Genomic DNA, 24,972 nt, shown 5'->3' on the forward strand with positions numbered 1-24,972 from the left:
GAACATTAGAGCGAGAACAATAATTCTGGTGCTAGACCTCCCCTGTAACTCTAAATCGGTAACCTTAAAGCGTCGTCTATGGAGATTTTTAAGTACTGTAGTTTGGCGCCATTCCACGAGCGTGCCCAATTTGAAAGCGTGACATGTTAGGTATCCATTTACTCGGTGTAACATCATCTTTTACATCTTGCCAAAAAAATTGGGTTATATTGTGGGGGATTTGCATTAAAATGAAAGAGTATTTTTACCCAAAAAACTGTGTTTGAAAAATCGGTGCACAAACATTGTGTGTCATAAAGAAATATTCTCTAGGGTCTCTGAATTAAAAAAAAAAAAAATATATAGAATATATATATTCTAAATTATTTTCTAGCAAAAAAAATGAATTTAGGGGAGACATGTCAAAATTGGCCTGGGCGGGAACTAGTTAAAGAGCATAATTGATTTACTTCCAATAACTACTTCCGGACTGCCCACTGCACTGCACCCATACTGCGGCAGGGCGGCCCGGCTGCATGAAACAACGTACCTGTATGTTGTTTGTGTCTTCCGGGTCTGCGACGCGGGCCACTGGCAACCCGTCTCAGCTGTGATTGGACACAGCAGGAGCCAATCAGCACGGATCCCTGTTTTCCTCCAGTCACAGCACCCCCCCCCTTAAGTCAGAAAGCACTCCCTGGGAGCAAACTTAACCCTTTTATCGCCCCTGATGTTAACCCCTTCCCTGCCAGTGTCATATATACAGTGACAGTGCATTTTTTTAGCACTGATTATTGGTGTCACTGGTCCCCAAAAAAGTGTCACTCAGGGTCAGATTTGTCCACCGCAGTCCTGCTAAAAATCGCTGATCGCCGCCATTACTAGTAAAAAAAAAGTCCATAAATCTATCACATAGTTTGTAGATGCGATAACTTTTATGCAAATTGAACAATATACGCTTATTGGGATTTTTTTTTACCAAAATACGTAGCAGAATACATAAAGTAGTAAAAAATATTGTTTTCTTTTCAAAATTGTCGGTCTTTTTTTTGTTTATAGCGCAAAAAATAAAAACCGTAGAGGTTATCAAATACCACCAAAAGAAAGCTCTATTTGTGGGGACAAATTGTAATTGGGTACAGCGTTGTACGACCGCGCAATTGTAGGTTAAAGTAACACAGTGCCGTATCGCAAAAAATGCTCTGGTAAGGAAGGGGTGAAACCTTTTGGGGCTGAAGTGGGTAACTGCAACGTACCTGAAAGGAGAAGGCAGGAACTGGCAACAGGGTCTTTAGAACCCCTGACCAACCATGCAATTAAGTGTTCTAAAAGTCACCAATGTGTGTTTAGTTGCCATAGAACATATAATCTCCTTTCCTTTCTGATTTTTTATATCAACCCCATAGCTTTGTATGCATGTTGCCTCATTCGGCTACTTTTATCTAATCCCCTTTAAAAGTGCTGGAAACCAGTGGATGGAGATGCATGGTCTATGGTAGACAGAAAATTACCTTGCCACAGCTGCGGCAATGATGCTTCCTGCGTATCACTGTGAAAGGAGCTTTGCATGCAGTGCACAAACTGCAAGCTTCATCTGGGACCCAGTCAGGAGGATCTGTATGAAAAAAAAAAAAAAGCGTTAGAGAAGTAACAATCTTAAGATCAATACAAAAAGCGATCACTGACTATATGCAATGTGTGAGCTGCTAATGAGTTTTTTTTTTCTCTGGTCACACGGTTCGCATGGGCATACTAATGCTGGCCATACACTATACGAAAAATCGGCTGAACCCATTTTCGAAAAACGAACATTTGGCCGTGAGAGCAAACGATAGTGCCATCATGTAATGACCGATAAATCGCTCAGTGGACATAAATGAATCAATTTTTTGTTTGTTTTTTTACATATACCCAGTGCAGACAGTTTGGACGGGAAACACATTAAGCTTTCAATTTGTCCTTCGTTTTTCTAGCTCAAAAACGTCCCAGCGATTTTCAATTTTGTACCCATTAACTGGCCGAAAAACATTAACTGGCCAAATGACTGAATTTTGGCCGATTTTTTGTATAGTGTATGGCCAGCATTAGGCATACACCACTGGGAAGGGGTGTGTTTGTCCTCACGGGACGCAGGTGTTCCATGCTTCCACATGCAGGCAGTCTCATTCATGTCAATTGGGACATAGCGCCTGTATGGACACAGCGCCTGTATGGACACAGCGCCTGTATGGACACAGCGCCTGTATGGACACAGTCGTTGCTCCCAATTTTATATCCACGTGGGTGCAAGTGTGTGTTTCTGAACACAGACAGTGTTAGTTCGCAGAAGATCCCAGAAGATTGCCGGGCCATTCACAGCGCGCCTCTCGCATGTGCATTGCGTGCCCAGCTGTGAGGCCACAGCCGGGCGTCCACAGTTAGAATGCCAGTGCCGCGGAGAGGAGGGGGAGAGGAGCGAGGCTTCCTGCACCCACATTGCTGGACCGTGGGACAGGTGATTGTCTGATTATTAAAAGTCAGCAGCTACACTTTTTTGTAGCTGCTGACTTTTAAATGGGTGGAACTCCGCTGTCACTAAACCCACATAATAAAAAAAACTAACAAAAAATGGGGTTTTCCAAGCTGTTCATACTCACCCAGTCACTGAGATTCATTTTTAGTATTCTGCAAAAATAGGATTTTTTAAAACAGCTTACCTGTAAAATCCTTTTCTTTCGAAGGACATCACGGGACACAGAGCCTCAGTAATTACTGATGGGTTATATAGGTATCACTGGTGATTGGACACTGGCACACCCTATTAGGAAGTTCAACCCCCTATATAATCCCTCCCCCTTGCAGGGATACCTCAGTTTTGTAACCAAGCAATATAGTGTATTAGAAGAGGGGCGGGACCTCTGTGTCCCGTGATGTCCTTCGAAAGAAAAGGATTTTACAGGTAAGCTGTTTTAAAAAATCCTATTTTCTTTCTCGAACATCACGGGACACAGAGCCTCAGTAATTACTGATGGGATGTCCCAGAGCAATGCTACCTGAGGGGGGGGAACCACGACCAAGTAGGGTGCAATCAGACCTGAGGACCCTGTACCGCTGCCTGCAGCACACTACGCCCAAAGGCGATATCCTCATGCCTTCTCACATCCACCTGATAGAATCTGGTGAATGTATGAACTGAAGACCAGGTTGCGGCCTTGCAGATTTGAGCCATAGAGGCCCGGTGATGCACTGCCCAAGAAGCACCAATAGCCCTTGTGGAATGTGCCCTGATCTGAAACGGAGGAATCTTCTGTTTCAAACCGTAAGCTTGAATGATCAACTGTCGAATCCATTTAGAAATGGTAGCTTTTGACGCTGCCTGTCCTCTATTGGGACCCTCTGGCAGCACAAACAAAACATCCGTCCTGCGGATCTGAGCAGTTGCCCCTAGATAGGCCTTAACTGCTCTTACTACATCCAACGAATGTAGAGATCTCTCTTCCGGAGAACAGGGATCTGGAAAAAAGGAAGGTAGAACAATGTCTTGGTTTAAATGAAAATCAGAAACCACCTTCGGTAAAAAACTAGGATGAGGGCGTAGTACCACTCTATCCTTGTGTATAATCAAATAAGGCTCCTTACAGGAAAGAGCTGCTAATTCTGATACTCTTCTAGCAGAAGAGATGGCCACCAGAAAAATTAATTTCCTTGTCAACAAGACCAAAGGAATCTGACTTATTGGTTCAAAAGGCTGTTTCTGTAACACAGCCAGGACCAAGTTCAAGTCCCAGGGGTTTAGGGGCGCTTTAACCGGAGGATTAAGACGCATCACCCCCTGCATAAAGTTTCGGACCAAAGAATGCGAAGCAAGTGGCCGCTGAAATAATACTGATAAAGCAGAGACCTGGCCCTTGATGGTACTCAAGGCCAGCTTCATCTCTAATCCCATCTGTAGAAAATCAAGGATTCTACCTATGACATATTTCCTGGGATGCCAACCTCTGGATTCACACCAGGTTATATAAGCTTTCCAGACTCTATGATAAATCATCCTGGAAGCTGGCTTCCTTGCATTCATCAAGGTAGATATGACACTGGCGTAAAAACTGAGGTATCCCTGCAAGGGGGAGGGATTATATAGGGGGTTGAACTTCCTGATAGGGTGTGCCAGTGTCCAATCACCAGTGATACCTATATAACCCATCAGTAATTACTGAGGCTCTGTGTCCCGTGATGTTCGAGAAAGAAAAAAACGGATTGATCCTGCTGCTCTCCATCTCCCCCTTCTGTTCATGCCCCAATTCAACTAGGGATTTTGCAGAGCAGTGTTGGCAGTTCTGCACATGCTCAGTTTTCTGCGAGTTTCTATGCTGCGCATTTCCCCCCTATCACTTCTGAGCAGCCCATGTGACTATACATGTGGGCATATACACAGTGGTAAATGACAGCCCATTCTCTATCCCTTCCTCCATGCCCACTAACCAGCTAAACACAATGGGGGTGGGACATTACATGTAGATTCATGGAGGCTTCACCTCCCTCTTTTTCTAAGAGACAGGCTGGAGAGGTGTGACAGGCTGTGACTGGCAGAAATCCACCCACACCATGTTATTGCCAAAAATAATAATTAAGATTAAAATATATATTTGTATGACAAATGAAAACAGTTTATTGAAATTATTTATTTATTTTTACTCTGTGTTCCAAAGGCTGATTTTTTTTATTTTGACCATGTGACCAGCAGCAGAGGACTTGAAGCTCCCCCTGCTTATGTTTCCCTGCAGGTAGACTGGGAAAGAGCTTGATCATGTGACAGCTGTATATGGATTAGGAAAAAGGTACATAGGTGTTTTTATTTTAAATAAAATAATTACAGTGCCATCATCCACATACAGAAATAGACAGGACAATGTAAATTAAACAGTGTGTGTTTAGTTAGGGGGCAGAGCCACGTGACATCATCACGCCTGGAAGTTGGACATGGGCCATCTTTACATATCCTCTCCTAGATGTCCATGTTTAAGGGGGCAATATATATGTAATTTAAAAAGGCGACCATATCTAGTGCACTTTTCTTGTGAGTAACTTTTAATCTTCTAGCTAATAAAATATTTTTATGGGTTCATACTGCACTACTATGGAGTTTTTTTTTAGCTCTTCCATGCTGAGTAGAACGGTTTCTGAGGTGCAGAGTGGAGAGAGATTTTCTTATATGCTCTCTGAGGATTGCTGCAGTAACTTGACCAAGGTGTCTGGGACAGCTTTGGTTGACCTTACCACCTTTGGGTCCACCTTTGAGGTAAGAGGCAGCAGAGACAGGTGATGGGAAACACAGGTGGAGCACTTTTTTCTTAAAAATGTTTTTTTATTTTTTTGCACGTTTTATCTGGAGCACGCATGCAATGAAATGCATTATTTAAATGATGATATTGTGGACTTTTTATGTAAATAAGGACTGATACATAATAATTTCTGATTAAATTAGTATATTTTAACAATTTTTGGTGCACTTTCACTTTTAACATATATGAAATTGGGGAATGACACTTGTTTATGTTATGTGTAGAGTTTTTCCATACATATTAACAATCTTGGTGCGCTGCACTTTGGGATGGTAATACAGTGTTTAGTATTGCTTTAAGTACGCCCGTTTGAACGAGGCCCAAGAAAAAAAAAAAAAGATTACTTACATATATTTACATAGTAATGCCCCGTACACACAGTTGGACATTGATCGGACATTCTGACAACAAAATCCATCGGATTTCTTCCGACAGATGTTGGTTCAAACTTGTCTTGCATACACACAGTCACACAAAGTCGTCGGAAAATCCGATCATTCTGAACACGGTGACGTAAAACACGTACGTCAGGAGACTATAAACGGGGCAGTAGCCAATAGCTTTCGTCTCTTAATTTATTTTGAGCATGCGTGGCACTTTGTGCGTCGGATTTGTGTACACACGATCGGAATTTCCGACAACGGATTTTGTTGTCGGAAAATTTTATAGCAAGATCTCAAACTTTGTGTGTCGGAAATTCCTATGGAAAATGTGTGATGGAGCCTACACACGATCGGAATTTCCGACAACAAGGTCCTATCACACATTTTTCATCGGAAAATCCTATCGTGTGTACAGGGCATTAGTCTGGTTGAAAAAAGACAGAAGTCCATCTAGTTCAACCAATATAAGCGGGAAAAAAATACACAATCCCACATACACAATCCTATACCCACAGTTGATCCAGAGGAAGGGGGAAAAAAAACCCCAACAAAGCATGATCCAATTTGCTACAGCAGGGGAAAGAAAATCCTTCTTGATCCCCAGGAATCAATCGGTTATTTCCCTGGATCAACTTTACCTATAAAAGTTAGTATCCAGTTATAATATGTACATTTAGAAAAGAGTCCAGGCCTTTTTTAACCACTTCCCGACCGCCTGCCATACATATACTGTGGCAAGGCGGCTCTCTTACACAAAATCACATACCTGTACGTGATTTTGTCAATAGCCACCGCTGGAGCTGGGATCGCGCGCTGATTGGCCACAGGGGGAGCTCCCCGCAGAGACAGAACGGTGGTCTGCCGATGTAAACATGCTAATCAGGAACACGGATCAGAGTGTCCATGCAGTGAGCCCATCTCCCCCACACAGTTAGAATCACACTGAAGGAACATTGTTAACCCTTTGATTGCCCCTGATGTTAACCCCTTACCTGACAGTGTCATTAGTACATTGTTGGTGCATATTCTTAGCACTGATCACTGTAATAATGTCACTGGTTCCCAAAAAAGTGTCAGCTAGGTGTCCGATCTGTCCGCCGCAAAGTAGAAGTCCCGCTAAAAATCGCTGATCACCGCCATTACAAGTAAAAAATTAATAAATAAAAATGCCATAAATATATCCCCTATTTTGTAGAGGCAAACCAATCAATATACGCTTATTGGGATTTTTTTTACCAAAAATATGTAGCAGAATACATATTGGCCTAAAATGGTGAAGAAATTTGATTTTTTAAATTTTTTTTAATTGGATATATTTTATAGCGGAAAGTAAAAAATCTTTTTTTTCTCCAAAATTGTCATTCTTTTTTTGTTTATAGCGCAAAAAATAAAAACCGCAGAGGTGATCAAATACCACCAATAGAAAGCTCGATTTGTGGGGAAAAAAAAGAACATCAATTTTATTTGGGTACAGCGTCGCACGACTGCGCAATTGTCAGGTACAATAACGTAAAAATGGCCTAGTCATTAAGGGGGTAAAACCTTCCGGGGCTGAAGTGGTTAAAGCAATCTACTGAGCTGGACAGAACCGCCTCTGGAGGGAGTCTAGTCCACATTTTCACAGCTATTACTACGAAGAAGCCTTTCTGTATTTGGAGATGAAATCTCTTTTCCTCCAGACGTAAAGCATGCCCCCTTGTCCTCTGTAATGAACTTAAAGTGAATAACTCATCACCAAGTTCACTATATGGACCACTTATGTACTTGTACTTATTGATCATATCCCCCCTTAATCTCCTCTTCTCAAGAGAGAACAAATTCAGTTCCTCTAATCTTTCCTCATAGCTGAGCTCCTCCATGTCTCTCGCAGTTTGGTTGCCCTTCTCTGCTCTCTCTCCAGTTCCCCGATATCCTTTTCGAGAACTGGTGCCCAAAACTGAACTGCATATTCCAGATGAGGTGACAACATCATTTAATAAAACAAGTCTTTCAAGTATGCTGAACCCTGAATTGCAACTATGAAAAGAAAAAAATTCCTATCCAAGTGAACTACATACATTGGAAATTTTTCTGCAGCTCCTTACTTGGTTCTGTTCTGGAGAGATTGTGTAAACCATGCCATATTGTGGAGACCTTGGCCATAACTTCTGCTAAGTGGGGGGGTCTGCTCTCACTATAACCACATAATCAGTCTTCACTGTTGTAATAAGAAAAGCTGTAATCTGAGCAAATCTCCTCAGTGGTGACTGCATTCATGTTCTTTTTCACACGTTTCCCTTAGGCCTTATTCACACCTGTGTGACTTGTAATGTGACTTTGGTTGCGCCCCATTTTTCCCTATGAGTACTGTTCAAATCTGTGCAACTTCAAGTCACAGAGAAGTAGTTCCTGCATTACTTTGGTCTGACTTTCATGCGACTTGAGGTCCATAGACCTCAATGTAAACCTTCAAAAGTCGCACTTGCACTTATAGATGCAATTTCGATGCAACTTGCAATTTGTGCTGAACTGAAAAGTTTGCTTTCTTTATTTTCTAACAAATTCCAAATTGTCAGAATGATTGAAATTCGAATCGGTCAAAAATTGATCAACCGATTTTAATTCTGTGTAAAGAATAGGTGGTTATTAAGGAGCAAGGAGCGGCGGGAAGCCGGTTGCTGCGTCCTTAATAACCGATGACTCGTCAGTTGTCAGCAGGGTACCCCGCTGACAGCTGAATGTAAAAAAAAAAGAATGCCGTCAAATAAAAAAAAAAAAAAAACTGAAAAAAAAAAAAAAGAAACCCTGTGGGGGTCCCCCCCAAAATCCATACCAGACCCTTCTCCACACATGCAGCTCGCAAAAGGGGGGGTGGGAACGAGCAAGTTCCCCCTCCTGAACCATATCAGGACAAATGCCCTTAACACAGGGAGGTGCTGTGCTCTGCCCCGCCCCCATCGCTAAACACCTTCTCCAAATGTTGATGGATTCAAGGGCCATTTCCCCACAACCCTGGGCGGTGGTTGTGGGGGTCTGAGGGATGGGGAGCTTATTGGAATCTGGAAGCCCCCTTTAACAGGGGGCCCCCAGATCCCGACCCCCCCTCATTTGAATGAGTATGGTAAATAGGTACATAGTACCTCTAACCATTCTTTATTAAAAATTAATAATGTCCCCCATGGTAGCTCCAACATCAATCACAGAGGCCATCGCGGATAGAAAAACATTTAAAAAACGCTCTTCCTCCAACTAAGGCTCCCACTGTTCTGGCAGCTCTGGTGTCTGACAGTTCTTATATAACTATGGGGTGTGGTCATGCAGTGACGTCACCCAGAGACCCTGCCCCCTCGAGACCTCAGAGACCCAAAATGATGGGGGCAAGGGTCTCTTCCCCGCAACCCTGGGTGATGGTGGTGGGGTTCTGCAGGCGAGGGGCTTATCGGAGTCTGGAAGCCCCCTTCAACAGGGGGGCCCCTAGATCCCTGCCCGCTCCCACCCTCCATGTGAATGCGTACCCATTCACCAAAAAAGTGAGTAAATACAGTACAACAGTTTTTTTTTTTTAAATGTCCCCCGGAGTAGATCCTTCGTCAGTCAAGCCGTCCACAGCACGGCTGAAAATTTGGAATTGGTTAGAAAATAAAAAAACCTAAAGAATTTTTCAGTTCTGCACAAGTCACACTTATCCAAAGTTGCATCAACATTGCATCAAGTAACATTAAAGTCCCATCAAGTTGATTGGTAAACTCGCAATGGAAATCACACGATTTTTAAGTTGCACAAGTGTGAATGGGGCTTTAATTTGAACTTGGTACTTCTGTCATTAACACACCTTCTGTCCCACAGTAACAATTGTACTGAGCAGCATTGTTACCCTAGGACAGGGAGTGGGTTAAAGGGGTTATAAACCTTCGTGTTTTTTCACCTTAATGCATCCTATGCATTAAGGTGAAAATATACCTGGCAGTGACCAGCCTCCAAGCCCCCCCCCTTTTACTTACCTGGAACTTGACCCGGCAGGGACACGCTGTCTCTCTGCCCGGGGGTTCTCGGCTCTTGATTGGATAGATTGATAGCAGTGCAGCCATTGGCTCCATCTACTGTCAATCAAATCCAATGACGCAGGTGCCCGGGCCCCCCCGAGTCATACATTCTGCGGCTATGGACGCCGAATGCTTGACTCGGGAGCGCGCCCGCAAGGTTACCCCCTCGGGAGAGCGCTTCTCCTAGGGGGTTATCTGATGTGGGGAGGAGCCCAGAAGTTGGGGCCACTCTGTGCAAAACGAGCTGCACAGTGGAGGCAAGCATGACATGTTTGTTATTTAAAAAAAAAACAAAGAAAAATGAACCCTTATAATCACTTTAAGGATACATAACACTGTGTTAGGCCTACACCTCCCTCTCAGTTGTTTTTTTTTGCACTTGGCAAACAGATATGATAAAAACACTTTCAATGGTATATTTACCAAACCAAAAGGTAGCGAATAAGGACAATTTGTTAAAGCGGAGCTTCAGTCATTTTTTCTACTTTCCATCTATTAAATCTTCTGCCCTTCTTGTTTTAACTTTGGATAGTAAAACGTTTATTTTCTGCCAGTAAATACCTTATACAGCCCATATTCTGTTTTATGTGTGGTAAAAAGCCTAGGCTTATGACAGCTCTCTTTCTCACTCTCGTGAGGGTTTGCCAGGAAGGGGGGTGGGGGGGTGGGGTGAGTAATAAGAGGGACAATCAGAGCTGCAGAGTTGGAGGTGTGCCTCTGTATGTCTGTGTAAATCCAGGAAGTGAACAGGCAGCAGCTTCTGCTGCTTACAGTTAAAATGGCTTCAGCCAGACTCAGTGGAGGGAGATTTCTGCAGCATATTTGACAAGTACAGAATAACAATATATATAAAATAATATGCAAAGTGGTTGGAGGGAAGCTTCAGAATGGCGAAGATGTTTTTATTACAAATTATGTGAGCAGACTGCAGTTCAACGTTAATATAGTTTACACTTTAAATACTTTACTCAAGATGGAGCTACCATTGTGGGATTGTGGGAAATGTCGGTAAAATGACTGCGAGCTCTGCGCGTATATCTGAGAAAAGCCACGAGCACTGCGGCGAGATGAGATTTTTTTTTCTGTACACAGAACTGCTGCCTTGGTTGTCAGGAAGAAAAATGTTTATTTTCTTGTTATTTTAGAAAAGCGTAGCTGGCTGCAGATTGGAATGGAATGGCCCTGTTTCAAACCATAAATTACAAATTGGCTGGTGTAACAATGCTGTACGTTACATGTCTCCCTTTAAAAAGTTCCAAACACCCCAACAGATAATGCTGGCAGTGGAGTGACGCATGGTATGGCCTTGCATTACCCCAACGTGCGTCCCGTAAATCCAGCTGCTTTGTACGATTACTGAGCGCTCTATTGTTCAGCAGGAGGTTCGGTAAGCATTATTCAAACACACAAGGCAATAAGTACAGCTGCTTACAGCGGATAACAATGAGGGGAATACAAATAAAGAGAAAATATGCGTTTCAGTGGCATCTCGAAGATCAGGCCTGCACACACCTTGTGCTTTAGGGAATTTGATTCCTAAAATTGCTCTAGCAGGCAGTGAAACAAATGAGACCTCCATGTACTAGAGGATGCTTCTTCTTCACAAACTAGTCCTGCTAATAGGTCCCGCCAGCATCCCTTAGCTAGGCTCATGAACCCAACCTGTCAGCAGGAGAGTTTTATGAGTACGTGCCATATTCAAAGTAAGCCATACTTCATGATCAGTGGAATTTAAAGCGATCCTATTTTAAAGGACACAAATGCTATTTCAAAATTACAGACAGACACTTGAGCTCAGGCATGAAACATAAAAGAGTAAAAGAGAATCTAGCACATTTGGTGGGCAAAACACATCATATAATAAATAGTAATAGGTGCAGCACTATCAGTTTTCAGATAACAAAAGTTGGTAAACATGCAACCCCACCAAAATAGATGTGGAAAGGTGCAAACATGTAAGAGTGAATCAATTAAAAGTCCAAGAAAAATCCTTATCAATCTGTGGGTGTTGGTGCTTGAGACACAAAACAGGAAAGTCCTCCATCGTCAAACCAATCACACAGCTTCTTAACAGAAGGATTGACCACCCCAAGGATTGGTCAAATAGCCCAGTTTTGGACCCAAAGTTGGTAATCAGACCTCCAGATATAAGTCACCAATCGGTTCACTCTGTAAGCACCACTCTTTCCAATTCCAGCATCAGATAAGCCAGATCTCTCTCAAGACAAGATACATCACAGAAGAAGAAACAATAATTTATTTAAAGTATTGCACTTATATTCATCAATATAGAAAACAGCATGTCAGAGTATTGTTTCAAACTAACAAGATGGGCGCGGTCCCTTTCAGCGCACAATGACGTCACACCTTGTAATTCGGCATGTGAATGTAAGTGCAATACAAATTAATGTAAGTGCAAAGGTGCCTGCTTGTATGCAGGTGCTTATAAGCGGTCTGTGGTGAGTTAGATAATTCTTCAGGCTGCCCAGAAGGGAAGGGGTTAAGTGAGGTCTGCCTTTTTCCCAGGATAATTCTGGGCTCTGCCCTCCACCCTGTGTTGTCAATAAAAAGGGGGAAGGCTCTGCTTGAGGGTTCCTTGCTGTGGTCTGTATGGGAAGCAGGACCAGAGACAGAAGAAAGATGTAATCCATAGCACCCTGTGAAGCCCTCAAGGGAGTCCACCTAGAACCAGGACTCTGATGGATCATGGACTTTAAGGACTCTTACCTTGGGAAAGTATGTACTGGGCAACCTGCTGTGACAGAGTTAGGGACAGAAGTTGCAGAATGTTCATTATTTTGCTGGACTGTATTGCCAAGATTTTCAGTAAAGTCCTATTAACTGTTTCGTGCCTGGTCTAAAGTTACTCAAGGAGGTGCGTGAAGGTACATGGCGTAATCGGTAAAACAGGGGCTTTAACACACTCAAGGGGATGATAAGAAAGGGAATGGAAGGCCATTACAAGGAGTTAACTCAGCAAAGGAGCTGGCGGGGAGGAGTAGTTATTACAGGTAACCATGAACTGGTGGGAATGTAATAGCAGTCAGACAGTGGTGAGTGGTGCCAGGCAAGGGTAACAGGTCATCTGGTAGTGAGGAGGGCGGTGCTCTGACATCCCTTCCTAACCATCAGTGCCCCAAAAGCAATCCGGAATAAATCCGCAGCACAGAGACCCTATGGACCTAGCTGCAGGCATGGAAGAGCTGAAGGAGTTAATTATGTACACGCATGATGTCTGCGCTTAGCATGTGGTGGGACCCCATTCTGCCACTGGGAGTGAGGTGGTATAGGAAAGCTGGCCTGGTGGTGTGGGACACAGGCTCAGCGGTGTTCCCCTCTAAATGCTACATTCTGGAAGACAAGGTATACAGTGATATTAGACCAAGAGTTTCACAGTAGTAATCTGCATGTGGTTACACAGCTGCACAAGGTGTAGGGCTCACCTCTAAGTCAGGGTTCCACCTTAATGCTGAGTCCACACGACCGTGGCCCGGTAATTGGTGCGCGCACATGGGGAAAGGTACCCCCACTTGTAGGGCGAGCAGACCCGGCCCATATGCTCCTTGATGGTCATATCAATTTACATTTTTCTTTTTCTGGGTCCACAAACATTCAAGCTCCTTTGTATTATATACACCTTAGATGAATGAAACCTATCATTTGATGAACCCAATCAAGTTGAGCTAATCCCAACTGTACATACCCACAATGCCTGCGCAGACCTTATCTTCTGGAATAGTCCTGTAGTCCCTCAAACCACTGTTGGATAATTGCAACCTTCAGCTCCAAATTCAGAGCACTAGCAGTTTTCTTTATAGACAAGGCCCAGACCTCCCTAATGGAGAGATAGCAAGGGGGCATGGCAAAGCACTCACTTTTTAGGATGGGATTAGATTACAAAGGGGCCTATCTATAAAACAGCAGTATGGCCTAGCAATGGCCATATCACAGCTTAAAAAAAAAAAAAAATTTATAAAGCACAACAAGGTGTTACAGATTTGCTTAACACTCCACCAGTTTTGTGGTTCCAAAGCCAGCAAAGCTCTATTAAATAGAGTTTGTAAAAAAGGATAAAAAAATCTGGGAGGAGGGTCCTGTCATATTAACTTTCTATGTCACATGTCTGGCATTCCTCCAATCACGGAGTTCTCTCTGTTGCATTAGGCAGAGAGATCACCATAGAAAACCACAGGTTTCAGCTGCTTTATATTAATAGGCTGGCTGCCTTGTGCAGTGGTTATCACTTCTGCCTTGCAGCATTGGGGTCATCAGTATGACTCCCAACCACAATGCTACTTGTATGTTCTCATGGTGTTCGTGCCGGTGTCCGGTTCTCCTGTTTCCTCCCACACTCCAAGAAACATGCTCATAAGTTAATTGGCTTCTTTCTAAACTGGCCCTGGTATAGGTAGGAATGAATGTGATATAGGGACCTGAAGGCTGGGTTCACACCGCAGCACGGAGCGGCTCGCAGCAGGAGTCCCTGTTCACCGTTTCAGGTCCAATTTCAGCCCGAATTTTTGGCTGAAGATGCACAGAACTTCTGTGCAATTTGCACCGGAGCTGCTTCAGGGATGTGTAAACCGGCTCCATAGAGAGCCAGTCACAATCTCCTGACATGCGAATTGGATGCGGAAAATCCACATCCAATTCGCAATAGTGTGAACCCAGCCTAAAGGATACGTTCACCTTTTGGGAAAAAATAATAAATATGCATATTTTTACAGGGAAAAAAGTGCAGTTTTTATTTTTTCCCCAGAGAGCCTGGAAGGCATTGCACCAATGATCAGTGTATCAGGAGTGCAATGGCAGACTCTGCAGACAAACCCTGCAGCTTTCAGCCCGTACCTTTATATGGGTTGGCTGTTTACAAGCTGCTTGTTAATAAACTATGAGGCCGCTCCTCAGCTACCTCGCAATCCATCCAGAACTACAAGCCGTCAGCCGCAAAGGTTGACAATACTTGTGTGTCACGTCATTCACAGGAAACTGTGAATGAATGAATGAATGACGTGCCCCTGTGGCAGTGGGCGCCAGAAGAAGAGAGGCTACAGCTACTGGAATATGTTACATGTTCCACCCTAAATACAGGTAACATGTTCCAAAAGGTGAACTTAACCTTGTAAGCTTAAATTGTAAGCTCCTAGTAGGGATTGGTATAAATGTATAATACATGTAAAGTGCTGCATAACAAAATAAATGAATGCAATAGTACTGAGAAAAATAAGAGCAGGTAGCGATATTGCCTGTCCTTTCTAAATAGACCCCTACTTGTTCCTAGCTTGCTGCAGAATTTGTTTACAAGCCAGCTGGTTGCAGAACTTGCAAAGGAGTTTTATTTAAGCTGCTGCATTATATGTAATTTAGTAAAAATCCAGCAGTCCAAATGAGACACCACTGTATAGCAGTTTTAGAAAAATGGGGCTGAATATTTATATTTTTAACACTTTATATTAGCCATCCATACCTTCAAATTCCCCATCACGGGCCTTGGCAGCCAGCTCTGAGGATGAGATGGTTTCCTGACAGAGAGCACAATCTTCTAGAGCAGAACTCCTCAGGCCTTGGCTCACTGAAAGAGAAAGAAATCATCATTTGTAGATCCAAACAAGACACCAGAGCTCAGACAAACTGGAAAGAAAATGCAAATTTCATGCTCAAAATGGAGCTGCTCCTCACTTTTCACAGCCTCTAAAACCAGAAAACTGTCCGTGTCACCCAAAGCATCTCGAGTCTCCCTTATGCCGCGTACACACGGTCGGACTTTCCGGCATACTTGGTCCGGCGGACCAGAGTGTGCCGGACAATCCGCCCGTGTGTAGGCACCGGCGGACTTTTCCGGCGGACTTTTTCCCAAAAGCCCGCCGGACCTAGATTTGAAGAAAGTTCTAAATCTTTCCGCCGGACTCAGTTTCGGGCGGAAAGTCCGCTCGTGTGTGTGCTGGTCCGACGGAAAGCCCGCTCGTGTGTAGGCTGGTCCGACGGACCAGATACAACACGAGGGCAGGGTATTGCATCTCACGCTCGCTGCAATAGGAAAAACAAATTTTCCTATTGCGGCGAGCGCGGGGCATACCAGGCCCTTAGGTCTGGTATGGATTATAAAGGGAAGCCCCTACGCCGAAAAAAACGGCGTGGGGTCCCCCCTAAAATCCATACCAGACCCCGATCCGAGCACGCAGCCTGGCCGGTCAGGAAAGGGGGTGGGGACGAGCGAGCGCCCCCCCCCTCCTGAACCGTACCAGGCCGCATGCCCTCAACATGGGGGTGGGTGCTTTGGGGGAGGGGGGCGCCCTGCGCCCCCCCCCAAAGCACCTTGTCCCCATGTTGATGAGGACAAGGGCCTCTTCCCGACAACCCTGGCCGTTGGTTGTCGGGGTCTGCGGGCGGGGGCTTATCGGAATCTGGGAGCCCCCTTTAATAAGGGGGCCCCCAGATCCCGGCCCCCCACCCTATGTAAATGAGTATGGGGTACATGGTACCCCTACCCATTTACCTAGGAAAAAAGTGTAAGTAATAAAACACACTACACAGGTTTTTAAAATATTTTATTAAACAGCTCCGGGGGGGGGGGGGTCTTCTTCCGGCTTCGGGGGTCCCTCCGCTTCATCTTCTCCCGGCGTCCGGTTGGTTCTTCTCCCGGTGTTCCAGTTCTTCGGCCGGCTCCTCTGCTGTCTTCAGGTAGCTCTCTTGCCAGCAGAGGTCCGGACTTCTGGGCTTCTGGGCTTCTGGGCTTCTTCTCTTCTCTTCTCCAGATGTTGACACGACGCTCTCTCCGGCTGGACTGCTCTCCGAGGGCTGCGTTGTGACTTATATAGGCGGAGACCCCGCCCCCTTTTGATGTCACAGTCCCTGGGCATGCTGGGACTGTGACGTTTTAGGGGGCGTGGTCAACATCACCCAGTGACCACGCCCCCTAAAACGTCACAGTCCCAGCATGCCCAGGGACTGTGACATCAAAAGGGGGCGGGGTCTCCGCCTATATAAGTCACAACGCAGCCCTCGGAGAGCAGTCCAGCCGGAGAGAGCGTCGTGTCAACATCTGGAGAAGAGAAGAGAAGAAGCCCAGAAGCCCAGAAGCCCAGAAGTCCGGACCTCTGCTGGCAAGAGAGCTACCTGAAGACAGCAGAGGAGCCGGCCGAAGAACTGGAACACCGGGAGAAGAACCAACCGGACGCCGGGAGAAGATGAAGCGGAGGGACCCCCGAAGCCGGAAGAAGACCCCCGAAGCCGGAGGAAGATCCCCCCCCCCCCGAGCTGTTTAATAAAATATTTTAAAAACCTGTGTAGTGTGTTTTATTACTTACACTTTTTTCCTAGGTAAATGGGTAGGGGTACCATGTACCCCATACTCATTTACATAGGGTGGGGGGCCGGGATCTGGGGGCCCCCTTATTAAAGGGGGCTCCCAGATTCCGATAAGCCCCCGCCCGCAGACCCCGACAACCAACGGCCAGGGTTGTCGGGAAGAGGCCCTTGTCCTCATCAACATGGGGACAAGGTGCTTTGGGGGGGGGGCGCAGGGCGCCCCCCTCCCCCAAAGCACCCACCCCCATGTTGAGGGCATGCGGCCTGGTACGGTTCAGGAGGGGGGGGGGCGCTCGCTCGTCCCCACCCCCTTTCCTGACCGGCCAGGCTGCGTGCTCGGATCGGGGTCTGGTATGGATTTTAGGGGGACCCCACGCCGTTTTTTCGGCGTAGCGGGGTTCCCCTTTATAATCCATACCAGACCTAAGGGCCTGGTATGCCCCGCGACGGGGCTAGTAAGGTGTCAATCTCGCCGATAAAAGCGGCAAGACTGACATCCTTTTCTAGTCCCGTCGCACCTGAGTCACGTTCAAAATGAACGGACTTGTCCGTGTGTGGGCAAGTCCGTTCATTCTGAAAGTCCGCCGGAACTCCGGCGAAAGTCCGTCGGAAAGACGGGCGGACTTAGCCCGCCGGAAAGTCCCGGCGTGTGTGGGCAAGTCCGTCCGTTTTAAAGTCCGGCGCACCTGGCGGACAAAGTCCGTCGGAAAGTGTGCCGGACCAAGTAGGATAGAAAGTCCGCTCGTGTGTACGCGGCATTACATTTCAAAACTGGGATGCAAATGATGCCGGCTACTTGCTTTGGACAATCTACAGTTCTTTGGGACACTTTGAGAAATCAACAACTTTTTGGTCTAATTGTGGAAGTCTTCTGGAACAGCTGAACTCCATTCAGCTAATAGCAATCCACCATTGGTGGCTCTCCCTGTAAGCATCTCATGCTCATTCTGTCTACAGAGAAAATTAGAGAGGAATAATTACCTCATTCTTGCTCACTGGCAGCTTGCACTCTCCTCCATACCTGTTTCAGACCTAGAATAGGTCCTCATGTACAAAGTCGGACCCACTGGGTTCTGTGTTGCGCACGATGAAGTCAGTGAGAGGAATGGCTTTGTGGATGGATGGTGTGATAGGGAGGTAGCCTGTTAGTGTGATGAGGACTAAGGTATGTCATTCTGCTTACGCCATGCCTCCTAGACTAAACCAGCATCAAAGCCCTACTGCACGGAGGGCAGGGGGTCATTTTTTTTAAACCTGTATATAGAGTTCAGCTTTATGGTGCTGTTGGTGTTCGCTTGGGAAACATTCCTTTACTTTCTTGATACACAATGAAAGTGAAATCAGTGATCTCCAAAAGTAAAGTAAATCCACTCCCAGAAAGGTGTCTTGGGTACAACTGTTTGCTTTGGATAATTTTCCTGTTCTCTGTTACAGTGACAACTAAATATATTATATTTTCCCTCACCTTTAGACCCAATGACAGTGGTCTCCACAACAAATGGAGAGTGTGAATATCACCCAGTGGTTAATATGACATCATTTAAAAACATGAATGGGCTCCAACCCCACCAAACTTTGTCCAGAACTAAAAAAAAGGCTCTAAAGTGATATTAAAATCATGTTTATTTCTTAAAAATAAAAAACATGTTATATTTACCAGCTCTGTGCAGTGGTTTTGTATAGAGCAGCCCATACCCTCCTTTTCTCGGGTCCCCCACCAATGCTCCTGGTCCCTTCCTCTTCCCAAGTTCCCCCACAGCAACCGGCTTGCTCTGGGGGCAACCAAGCAGGCTCGCTTCCAGGCCACGGCTCTGCGTGTCCATTCACACACAGAGCTGTGGCTTGGCCCCGCCCCCTCCATTTCCTGATTGGCTCACTGGCTGTGATTGACAACAGTGGAAGCCATTGGCCTCAGTCAATGAGGAGTGAGAGTCCCCAGATAGCTGAGGCTCTCATGCACATCGCTGAATGGAGATGGGGCTCAGGTAAGTATTAGGGGGAGGGAGAGGGGTGCTGTTGAACACGGAATTTCTTTTTACCTTGAAGGTAAAAAACTTGGGCCTTTAGAACCACTTTAAATTGAATTTAAATTCAATTTAAAGTGGCTGTAAACCCTTACATATGCCCAGTGAAGTGAATGGACTCATTCTACGTGTTTCATCATACGAGGTCTTCCTGGAGCAGCAGGTAAGACGTTGTATGACGAAACGCGTAGAGCGGGGCAAGGACTCTGACGTCAATACGCTATCCAGGCTCACACTCGCGGAGGTGATTAGAAACACATATATGCTGGCAATCCCTAGTGTCAGGTCTGACACCTTTAAATGTGAGTTCAATGATTGTATATGTTTTTAAATAAAACTTTAAAAAAACAATATCACACTATTGGAGCTTCCTTCCTCCTCTCCTATACGTGTGGGGATCGTGGCTTGAGTTTTGAAGAGGAGTTTATGTGTTGCTAAAACGGCTCTCTGGATCCTAGCATTGATTGCACAAAGGCGCAGCTGCTGGTTTATAATTTTACCAACCACTTCAGTCAGTTTGGTACGACTGGTGGAGGATCACATTGGGTGTTCACAGTTGATCTACATACAAGATATCACTGAATGTCACTTTCAGTTATTTATATTTTGTTACATTTATGAACTTTATTTATGTGTATTTGTTTGAGCATATTTTTCCATATATATTTATATAGATTTTTTTTGGCAGATATTTAGTTTTTGGGATCACCAACGAGAAGGTCTTTGTTATTTTGCAATCGTTATAGATTATGGCACATTGCAATATTTTTGAGCACTTTATAGATGTACATATGCAAGAATTTGGGGATTTATTTAAGATTAGATGTGTTTTTGGTTATTTTCTTAGTTTGACAGCATTCACATTTGTATTTGTATCACTTAGTTGAGGATCAGCGCTGCTTCACCTTTACTTTTGAAAATGAGACCTAAATGTAGAGTTGTGAAAAACAAAATCACAAAATGACATTCCTCCTGGATCACAGATCAGATCAGGAATTTTTCTGTACATGCAACATTTTTAATGGGAAGGAACACAGGGAATGTGAAATGATTGCAGAGATATATGGCATATTTTTAACATTTTACCCTGGTATTTTAAATTCCTTTTCACGAAAAAAAATAAAAACTTTAAAATTCAAACCTATACTAAAAAATACATATAATCCCTGTTTTAAAAAGTGTAGCAACTTATTTGGGGGGAAAACCCCTGCAAACTGAGTCATTTACATTTTACTGGTTCTTGATAGCAGGTGCTTGCTTTCTAAACTATTGCCACAAGAGGGCAGTGTGTTTTAGTGGATTTGTCAATAGAAATGTTAATACAGTAAAACTTTGGTTTGAGAGCAACTTGGTTTGAGAGCGTTTTGTAAGACAAGCTAAATTTTTTGACAAGTTTTGACTAGATATACAAGCGATATCTTGATATACAAGTAGCATCATGTCACAACTGGGTATAAAAGAGATGAAAGGTGCCTCTAAGTGTAGCAATATGGTTAAATTTAATGAAGGTACAACATTTAGCAACTCACACGGTTGATGAGGTACATCTAAGTATGCAGGCATCCAGGGTAAAGCTGTCCACATAGACCATCCTCTGCACAGCCATAAACGTCATCCCATCCACTCTGTGCTCCACGAGCGTTTCAAGCCTCGCTTTCAGTACTACTGCGGTAGTCTTCCTGATCACGATTGCAGACTGACATTGGTGAGAGCCGGTGGTGCAGGGGATGGTCTATGTGGACAGCTTTACCCCGGATGCCTGCATACTTAGAAGTGCCTCTTTTAATCATCAACCATGTGAGTTTCTAAATGTTGTACCTTCATTAAATGTAACCATATTGCTACACTTAGAGGCGCCTCTCTTCTCTTTTACACTCTAGCTCCTTCTGGATTTTGCTTCTAATCCCCTTGTGGAGGCCGCAATTTGTGAATGGACATTTTATGGTTACACAACCTATCACATTGCTATAATATTTTTATATGGACTATAAACTGAAGGACTTATGAATAAATGGTTGTGGAACGAATCATCTGAGTTTCCATTATTTCTTATGGGGAAATTTGCTTTGATATACAAGTGCTTTGGATTACAAGCATGTTTCCAGAACGAATTATGTTTGCAATCCAAGGTTTTACTGTATATGAGAACCCATTGCAGCACAATTTAATATATTTTAAGTTTACTTGAAATCTATTACCATTTCTAGAAGGACTCTTTTCTAGGAGAAGAGCAGGTTATTTTAAAAATGAAGATCTTCTGAAACCACTTAGCACAATTCCTATCGCAATACTTGTGTTGGCTCCCATTGTCAGCTGGTTGCAATTCACAAATCCAAACACACCTAGATAAGGATCCTTCCATTTTAAAAAGTTATTATATTTTTCAGCTAAGTTCAATGAGATTTGACAATTACAGTCACATGGCTAAAATAATGTTTCTTTACCTTGTGCTATAGCTTTGTGAAATGAGCCCAATGCCTTCATTTTAGCACATGCTCGAGTCTCCAAATATCAGTGTGCTCTGCCTTCTCCCTCCCGTCTCCACGACTTCTCTAGTGCTTTTTTCTTATGTGTTACTCGATTCAGGAATCACTACCTCCTCAAAGTCTTTAATGTTTTTCTGTTATATGCCCTACTTTGGTCTACATTCTCAAAGTTTAAGTCAATGCACTTTTTGGAAGTGGAAGAAAAGTCAGAATCAACCTTCTCCCACTCCCATTCTAACTACCCTGTAAAGGAAAGATGTAAATACTTACCTAATCGAAGGGTGCCCCGCAGAGGCGTAACTAAAAGCTTCAAGGCCCTGCTGCAAGAAACAATGAAGGGCCCCTGACCCCAGGCTAGAGCTCTTCCCTCCAAGCCCGGTGGCAGAATGACAGGGTCCGGTTGCAAGTGAGACCTATGCGACCCCACTAGTGTCAGTAGTTTTTCATTATTATTTTTTACCATTTCATTTTATTAATTAATTTTTTTACAATGTAATTTTTAAAAAAAAATTTAGGAGCCCCGATGGGGGGGCTTTGGCGAAATACCAGGGGTGTAAACAGACCTCTGATGTATCACCTTTGAGACAGAGAAAGGGGATTGAGGACACAGCCCTCAATCTTCATCTTTACAGCCTCCAGTGCACAGAATGAATGGACAGGAATAGCTCTGTACAAAGCTTCCAGTTCATTCAAACTGAAGCATAGTAAACACCGTAAAGCACAGTAAGGCCCCTTTCACACTTGTGCGACTTATCCTGCGACTTGGGACTGCAGAGTCGCATGACAACTCGTACCCCATGATTTCCAATTAGTACCATTCATATCTGTGCAACTTCAAATCTCACAGACGTCCCTGTACTACTTTGGTCCGACTTTGATGCGTGTTGAGGTCCATAGACAAGTTTACACAGGCATTCCCTGAAATCACACTAAAATTGCGGCCGCGAAATCGTGGCAAAATCACGCGACTTTGAAGTCCCAGTAGTGTGAAAGGGGCCTAAGGTTGCAGGTTGCAGATTAAACATTCAGGTATGACTTTCATGCAGCTTTTGAGGGTTAATATTGAAGTCTATGACCCTCAAGTTGCATGAAAGTTGGACCAAATTAGTGCATAAACTACTTTAAGTCACACATATATGAATGGTTATCATTGGGTACGACTTTGATTTACAAGTCGTACAAGTGTGAATGGGGTGTAAACACACTATTTAGAAAAGGAAGGAGCCAGTAAATTACATATTTACCGGCCCCTTCCCCACTCTCCATCGTGAAAAAGCTCTGCCGGCTTCCCCCCTCCCCCCAGTTGCTGAGTGGTTGGGTGGTGTTGGTCAGGGGAGCACACAGGGGCCCAGGGGCAGCAGAAAGAAGAGGAAGCTGGATAGGAGGGGCGGCATAAAGAGGAACTGATCCCCTCCCTTTTCCTCCTGCAGAAGGAAAATAGAGGGTATCGGTTCCTCTATATGCCGCCCTGACACCACTCCTATCCTGGAGCATGGGACAGGGTTGCAATTGCAACCCCTGTAATTATGCCCATGGTGCTCCAGTCCAGTCACGTGACTAGCTCCCAGTGGTGGCTTCAGGGGAGAGAAGAGACAGCTGGGTAGGAGCAGGTTTAAGCTTGGTTAGGTTTTGACCAGACTTCCATTTTAACCCTATCTACATACAGAGCCCTCTGTACAGCTGTATGCAACGTCACAGAAGGGGCGACATCTTGATGAAAAGAGGGAGATGGTTACAAGGAATTATGAACTTTCCTTAGACTATAACTCAATGGTTTTTGAGTAAGATAAAGCTGGCAACTCGTGGCATCCAAACATGAAGGACTTTATTGGCTGTGTGGTCAAAAGCAGTACAAAAACTGTAAAGCGTTTCGGCCATCAAGCCTTAGTCATGGTAGTGCCTGATGGCCAAAATGCATTAGTGTCTTTGTACTGCTGCTGACCACGTGGTAAATAAAGTCCTTCATATTTGGATGCCACGAGTTGCCAGCTTGATCCTATTCATGAACTTCATATAAGTGTGAAGTCACTGAAGCCTGGTCACCGTTTCTTCCAACCCCTGGTCAGGTCATGGTTGAGCGGAGATGCTTACTTTCTATAGATACCTCCCTGGTTTATCCTGTTTGCAAAATAATCTGCACTTCTTTGTATTGGCAGCTACTTGATAGACGAAGTCTAGGTTCACACTAATGCGATGCCAGACCTTGCATGTGATTCGCACCGCATTGCTGTGCAGATCATTTGCGTTGTCTGTGGGATGCCATTTCAGCCATATAAACTGTATGGCTGAAATTGCATTCGCACCAAAATTGTGTAGGACCCTTTTTTGGTCCACACTGGAATTGGATCACATGGGAGTTCACACCTATGCGATCCGATTTATGCACCAGTTCACAGTTCGCACTGTAATCTGGGGGTGTCATTAAGTTTACATCACAGTGTGAACCACTGTGCGATTCAGATGCGATGAGGGAACCCGCACTGGATTCGCAGGGTTCCCGCATTGCACCTGAGAACCCAGCCTAAGGCCCCTTTCTCATTGATACAGTGTGGTTTGCCCACACCGCATGCGCAGTGCACCCGTGGGCTTGGTTGGAGGTCAGCTGCATTCTCCCATTGACTTCTATTATCTCCTGCATTTTTTATGCGCTTTCAGAAAGCGCACTAAAACAGCAGAACATAAGAGAACTCTATGGGAAAGCGTTGCTAACCTGCACCCAACACATGGGTAAAATGCCCAGTGGGCAAACAGCACCACATTAGTGTGAAAGGGGCCTTAAGGTCTATACACACTATCAGAAAATCGAACGAAAAATACCACTTTTGAGAGCCAATCACACCAGTTCATCCGATATTATCCAAAGGGACAAACACTAAAAAATTTCTCGTACGATACCAGATCGTATGATTTTTGTTTAACCAATTCAGTCCCGGAATATTTTACACCCCTAATGACTAGGCCATTTTTTTACGGCACTGCGTTGCTTTAACTAATGGCACTGCATTGCTTAACTGACGATTGTGTGGTCGTGCAATGCTGTACCCAAAAAATATTGATATCCTTTTTTCCCACAAATAGAACTTTCTTTTGATGGTATTTGATCACTTCTGCGGTTTTTATTTTTTGTGCAACAAAAAAAGACCATCAATTTTGAAAAAAAATAAACGTTTTTTTACTTTCTGCTATAAAACAAATCCAATAATTTAAAAAAAAAAAAAAATCAAAATTTCTTTATCAATTTAGGCCAGTATGTATTCTTCTACACATTTTTGGTAAAAAAAACCCAAAATCCCAATAAGCGTATATTGATTGGTTCGCGCAAAAGTTATCGCGTCTACAAACTATGGGATACATTTATTTATGCATTTCAATTTTTTTATTTTTTCCATAGTAATGGCAGGGATCAGCGATTTTTAGCGGGACTGCAACCTTGCGGCGGACAAATTGGACAC

General features: G+C 44.3%; 1 protein-coding gene across 4 annotated transcripts in view; it reads right to left on the reverse strand.

The window, feature by feature from the left end:
* Nucleotides 1-24,972, reverse strand: part of ZFYVE28 (zinc finger FYVE-type containing 28) — a 331,742-nt gene that overhangs the window by 16,918 nt on the left and 289,852 nt on the right. For all 4 annotated transcript variants that reach the window (XM_073610911.1, XM_073610909.1, XM_073610908.1 and 1 more), the window contains 2 exons: nt 15,170-15,274; nt 1,491-1,594 (listed from right to left, as the gene is read on the reverse strand). In XM_073610911.1, the coding sequence (XP_073467012.1) occupies nt 1,491-1,594; nt 15,170-15,274 (209 nt within the window). The remainder of the gene's footprint in view (nt 1-1,490; nt 1,595-15,169; nt 15,275-24,972) is intronic.

Source organism: Aquarana catesbeiana, linkage group LG01 (assembly GCF_042186555.1).
Source record: "Aquarana catesbeiana isolate 2022-GZ linkage group LG01, ASM4218655v1, whole genome shotgun sequence".
NCBI lineage: Eukaryota > Metazoa > Chordata > Amphibia > Anura > Ranidae > Aquarana > Aquarana catesbeiana.